Here is a 6,336-nt window from a genome sequence, read left to right as displayed (position 1 = left end):
CGCGTGATGAAAGGCAATCCGTGATCTACTTGCGTCACAGGAAAAGAGCGCAGAACATGAAAACTGTGCCTGTGAGAGTTTCGCACCCATCAAACGGCGCCAAAGCGTCGCGGCAATTCTGTTTCCACAAAACAACAACGAAAAGCCGGCGTAAAGCGCGGGGGGCGCTCGCTCTTTGTTTAGCCGCGAAAGGCTAAAAGACGAGCGTGACCTTTCGGGCATCAAGCGGGGACGATGGCGGCGTTCGCGGCGGCGTGGCTTTCTGGCCTTTTTTGCGCCCTCTGCAGCTCGCGGCTACGAGCTAAAGAGTCCGACCAGACTTGCACGCACGCCCCCCGACCTTCCCCCTTTCATCCTGCTGGAAACACGCTCGTCCCGCCCGGCTTCAACACAGCGAGCGCTGCAGGATACGGGAGCAAAATAATTATTATCGGGATTCGGTCAATAACGCGAAAGCTTGACCTGCTTCGTAGTATTAGCGGCACTTGGGATGACCCTCAGATATGCAGCCACCTGACCCTTGAACCCTTGAAACCCGATCGTCCACAACATCCGCTTCTGCCAAAACGCCGCAAACATTGTTTGTCACTGCATTGCTGTTGTTTTCATACTGCTATCGATCCGACCCAAACGCGCTTTTGTTCCCGCCGAACTTTGCAAAGCCGTGCGGCCGGGTTGCAAAGGTCGGCGCTTGAGACGTAGCAGCGCGGTGTCAGGCTATTGCGGCGCTAAAGGCGCAATGATGTCATTTCATTCAGAGAGCACACTTCAACTGAATACCGTACTAGCATTTTCCCAGACGTTAGGTGGGAGATCATCGTGCTTTCGTCACCTGCTGGAAACTTCCCCCCCCCTCCCCTCCCCAAATGCTTTTTTGTTAGGAGGCCCTGAAACCTAAAGGCCTTTTGTCCCACATGTCAAAAGGTTGCAAGCGGCATTCTATAGGTAAACTCTAGCAGAGAGGAGCTAAGTTAGCTTCGGGTGGGGCGGACAAAAGAAGGCCCGCTGGTGACGGGTCCGAGGGAGGCTATAAAAGTGTTCACGCTGCTATGATGTGCTAGCATCCGTCTGACCAGGGGGAAGGTATGAGCTCACACGCAACAGGGCTTCTTGTTTACTTATCGAAATCTTCGGTTTCTACAATGTTGCTCAGAGGGAGAAAAACAAAAACAAACAAAAAAAAGGCTTTTTGAGACTTTCGAAACAAGTCGTATCCCAAGCTAGGGTTCAAGCGTTTTTTTTTTCTGATCTCTGCTTTCTTTTCGTATGTTTGGTGCTTAGATTTCCAAAGAACACAATATTCTGCGGGTCTCGAAATATCAGTCCAAAACAGTCCCAGAAATGTCCAATATGACCCTAAAAGGTCAGCTTCGAACAAAAATGGCGTCTTTTCGGGCATGTCTTCTTGAGACTTTATTTGCGTGTCTTGTCGCGGCAGAGATCCCTATCACGTTTGACGATGTGAAGTCCAACTGGTTTCGGGGGAGGAATTTTCCAATTCGAGTGATGATACTTTGTAAGCCGTCCTCAAGCGACACCTCTCGCTCGGCGTTCCAGATCATCTTCTACGAAGGCGGCGACCGCGCCGACGTCCACCGCAGCTCCATCCGGCCCCGGCGACGACCCGACTCCCGCAGCTGGATGGGCTTCGACGACTGCGCTCGCTCCTGCCGGATGTTCCCGCCGGTAAGTCAATCAAACAGACAGCTCCAAAACACCGCCCCCGCCCCCCTCGCCCCCGTGTACCGCCGCTCACCTTGCACATCAAATGGCCGCCTTTTCAAAATGGATGTCAATCAGGGGAGCTTTTGATTCCATTTCGAGATCCTCTGGCAGGTCACGGCATGAAAGGCTTTCGGTGCGAGGCCCACAAAGGAGAAGCAGTCAGCCTTTAAAAGGAATATCGTACAACCCCACAAGACTCGCCGCCTTCATTCTCATTCCGCTAATCACACGCAGGGCTTCTGGCACTTTTAAGCGGTGGGGTAAAATGTTCAAATCAATCAATCAAGGCATGTAAACTTGTGCGGCGCCCCCGAAAGAGTCGCCGCTCCGAGAAGCCTCGCTCGCTTTCAAAGCCGAAGATCATCTCAGGCCGCAGAGTTCGCAAACAAGTTCCACAAACACGTCGCTGTTTCGGACCCCGCTACCGGCTCGTCACCCAGTGCCAATGGCGTATTACTGTACTTAAGGCCGTGGTGTGCAAACTGCGGCCACGCACAGCATAGACTCAAATGTGCTACACCGCACCGCTTACGTTTGACACCGGGGGGGGGGGGGGGGGGGGGGTCAAGGTTGGAGAAGAAGGAGCTCCTTGTCATCGCTCACTTCCTTGTTTTCACGCCAAGGTCACTCAAGTACACGATGCTCCAGTTTTGCTTCTCAATGTGGAAATGGGACTCTGCTGCTGCTACCTGCAGGGGGGGGGGGGTCTAGTCAAGTGCGATACAGGGCCACTGCCCGCTGGCCACCCCAAAATTTCCATAAAACTTTTGCTTTATTGCCTTGCTGTTTCTTTAATATGCAGTATATATAAAATAAATATAGCTTTGCATGGTTTTTACCTGAAACTTATTGATAACTTGGTATTGTTGTTTATTTGAATGTCATATCTTAGTCTTACGTTGTAATGTGTAAAAAAACTTTTTTTTTAAAAACTTTAGTTGCCCATGTGTGTGTTTTTCCAAATCGAATGTGTGCCATTGAGCTGGGAAGTTTGCCTGACGTCGCCGCCTGGTCGCCAAACTTTCCCAATAAAGGCACATGTTGCAACTCCTATTGTGACAGCTCCATTTTCTCTTGTGGGAAAAGTGCAGCGGTACGGTATTTCACGCAGCGCTTGGCCGAGACAAAGCGGCCACGTGTGCCAGCCGGGCAGCCTGCTGACACGGCGACGTTTTGCCACGCTTCGCTTTGTATGCGCGCCCTCGTGGCTCTCGAAAGGCGGCGGCGGCGAGGTCTATAAAAAGGCCCGATCCCATCTGCCGTTGCTTCTGGACGCCGCGGTAACGCTGTCACGATGAGCAAGGTAAGCGAGGCAAGCAAGGCACATGTTGTTGTTATGTTACAGTAACCGTCGCTTCCCAAATGAATTGTTTTTGCCCCAAAAACCTTTTAAAAATGCACAATTTCAGATACTTAAAAAAGAAAAATATTTCACTAAATTTGTCAAATGAAAAACAATATATCCAAATGCTTGTTTTTTGTGTTATGTCGTTTTTTTGAATTCATATAAAAAGTCACTCAATTTGTCAAAAGAAAAAAATTATTTAAAATAAATTACATTTTAAAAAGTCACTCAATTTGTCAAAAGAAAAAAAACATTTCAAATAAATAATATTTTGAAAAGTCACTCAATTTGTCAAAAAAAAAAAACATTTATAATAAATCATATTTTAAAAAGTCACTTGATTTGTCAAAGAAATAACAAAACAGAAATCCCAAAAATGGCAAAATTTGCTCAAGGAAGACCATGTATAAATCCTAAGATAAAAACAAAGACAAAATATATTCAAAACAAAGATAGCAATATTTGTCAAAAAAAAACGTCTTTCCATGTGTTTTGTCTTTGTTTTAGAAAAAGGTGGGAAAAAAAATCATTAATAAATTCACAAAATTTGTCAAAGGGAAAAAACATGTACATCCAAACTCATTGAAAAAAATCAAATTTTGAAAAAGATCATGAAATTTCTCAAAGTAAATCTAAAAATGTCCTCTTTTCCTTATTTAACAAACAAAAACAAAAAAAAGGGTTTCAAACAAAAAGTCAAAAAATGTATCAAAGCAAAACATGTACAGCGGTACTTTGGAGTGCCCAAAAAAATGTGTCTTCTATATTTGTGAGTCAAAAACAATTATATGTATATTTTAAAATTAAACTTCAAATGTATTTCAATTTACTGTAAAAAAAAAAAAAAAAAAAAACTACAAAAAAAAAACAGCAATTGTGTTTTTCCGTATAAAAAGAAAATCACAAAAGGATTCTGACTCAAAGTATCGTAAGTACATCGCCGTACCGGTTTTAACGGCGAGTCTTGTTGCTGCGTGGAGATTATCTTCTTTGAGGATCGCAACTTCCAAGGTCGCCACTTCGAGTGCGACGGCGACTGCCCCGAGATGCAGAACTACTTCGCCCGCTGCAACTCCATCCGGGTGGAGAACGGCTGCTGGGTGGCCTACGAGAAGCCCAACTACGGCGGCTACCAGTACATGCTGCACAAGGGCGACTACCCCGACTACCAGCGCTGGGCCGGCTTCAACGACTGCATCCGCTCCTGCCGGATGGTGCCGCCCGTGAGTCTCCGTCGCCGACAGGAAAAAAAGAACAAAATTCCACCTTCGCGGTACAGATTGGGTTTGATTCCGGCTAATTTGGAAAAGTTACATTTTAGCTCATCCGCCCCGCTCCCCCCTTTTTAGCTCATATCTCCTCCTTTTAAGTAAAGAAAAAAAATCCCCAAAAAATGTTAAAGGTAAACCACGGAGCTCCACATTTTGAGTTTTTTGTTTTTAAAATCATCTTTGATTTTCATGTAAAAAAAACAAAACAAAAAAACTCAATCTCTCAAATGAAAAAATTGTATCTCCAAATTTGGTGGTTTTTTTTTTTTCTTTTTACAAAACAAAAATTGACTTTTCTTACTTTTTTTTGGATCAAAACAAATCCAGGTATCTCACAAAATGTGTCAAAGAAAAGAAATACTTTGGTGTTATATGAAAAGAAAAAAACTTTCCGAGACTTTCTTTTTATCAGAAAGACGGCTCCTAATGTTGTTTTTCTTTTATGAAAACAATTTGCCGTCTTATTTCTTTTTACTTTTCTGTTTGTTAAAAATAAATACAACTTTAGTTAAGTTTTTGTAAAAAAATAAATAAATAAATAAATCTATCTCCCCCCCCCACAAAAAAACATTTTCCATATAGGAAAATACTTTAATTTTTTTTTTTTACCAAAAAGAAAATAAACAAAAAAGATCTCGCCAAATTTCTCAAAGAACAAATCTTACCATATCTTGAATCTGTACTTTTTAAAAGAAATTGATAAAAAGAAAAGCCTCGCAAAATTTGGACAATGTTTTTCATCTTTTGTTTTTTTCTTATGATAAAAAATATTCTTAGTTAATTTGGGGGGGGGGAATGTTTTTTTTGTTTTTTTTAAATAAAACCAAAACATATCTTTTTTAAAATAAATTAAATCAATTTAAATATGTGGAGGTATGTTTCTCCTTTGACACATTTTGTGAGATATTTGTTCTCTCTTATTTTTTTTAAATATTTGTAACAAGGGAAAAAAGATGAATTTTGTCACTCTGAAAACACAACAAAGAAGGAAAAACATCTCCAAAAAAGAACAACAAAATCGGCATTTCTTTTTAATATAAGAAGTAAATGCTTCCAAAATTGTCAGATTAAAAAAGATAAAAAAGGCTAAAAAAGATGGGAAAAGGTGTTCTTTCTGCGCCACCCGCAGTACAACGGCAGCTACCGGATGAAACTCTTCGAGCGCTCCGATTTCGGCGGCCAGAATCTGGAGCTGATAGAAGACTGCCCGGACCTGAACGAGCGTTTCCACACGCGTGACATCTCCTCGGTCAACGTGATGGAGGGCTACTGGATGCTGCACGAGCACCCCAACTACAGGGGGCGCCAGTACTTCCTGAGCCCCGGCGAGTACCGCCGGCACAGCGAGTGGGGCAGCGCCAGCCCCACCATCGGCTCGCTGAGACGCGTCACCCAACTCAACTGAATTTTTTTCCTCTCTCTCTTTTTTATGTTCTTTCCTCGTGTTCCTTCAAGCCTGCGTTGTTCTTGCGCTCAAGTTTTCAATTCCGTTCACTGTAACCAAACGTGTACTCTGTGAAATTTGCAGTTTTTCTGTATTTGCCATGTATTGTAAGGCCCCCAAACACACAAAAAGCCCCCTGATAGAATGGTTTTGCTCTCCCCTACTGGAATAATCACAAATAATAAAATCGTCATAAAAGTCAACTTGCTTTTTGGTGGTTCAATCTGGAAAGGTAACAGTCAAAATTTGAGATCAAACAAATCGTTTTTTCTCAAATGATGTAGGTTTGGAGCAGGGGTGTGTAGACTTTTTATAGCCCCAGAAATGTTATTCTTTTAGTATAAAAAAAAAAAAACAACTCTACATGTGTCTTTGTTTTCCGTATAAAATGAAAAAAAAAAAACACAAAATTTGTCTGATGAAAAATTGTATCTCCTAATTTTGTGGGTTTCTTTTTATATATAAAAACATTTATTTTGGGGTAAAAAAAAAAATATATATATATATATAAATTGTCTTTTTTTTTAACATGAAATGAAAAAAAAACAAAA

General features: G+C 42.3%; 1 protein-coding gene across 1 annotated transcript; it reads left to right on the top strand.

Moving 5' to 3' along the window:
• Window positions 1-2,872: 2,872 nt before the first annotated feature.
• On the top strand, window positions 2,873-5,988 carry LOC133469577 (gamma-crystallin M2-like). The gene is made up of 3 exons (XM_061756810.1): window positions 2,873-3,028; window positions 4,051-4,293; window positions 5,471-5,988. The coding sequence occupies exons 1-3, from the start codon at window positions 3,020-3,022 to the stop codon at window positions 5,744-5,746; spliced, it is 528 nt and encodes a 175-aa protein (XP_061612794.1). The 5' UTR covers window positions 2,873-3,019; the 3' UTR covers window positions 5,747-5,988.
• Window positions 5,989-6,336: the final 348 nt, after the last annotated feature.

Source organism: Phyllopteryx taeniolatus, chromosome 19 (assembly GCF_024500385.1).
Source record: "Phyllopteryx taeniolatus isolate TA_2022b chromosome 19, UOR_Ptae_1.2, whole genome shotgun sequence".
In the NCBI taxonomy this organism is placed as follows: Eukaryota; Metazoa; Chordata; class Actinopteri; order Syngnathiformes; family Syngnathidae; genus Phyllopteryx; species Phyllopteryx taeniolatus.
The sequence above is the reverse complement of the archived record's forward strand: the minus strand, read 5'-3'. Positions and strand labels throughout refer to the sequence as shown.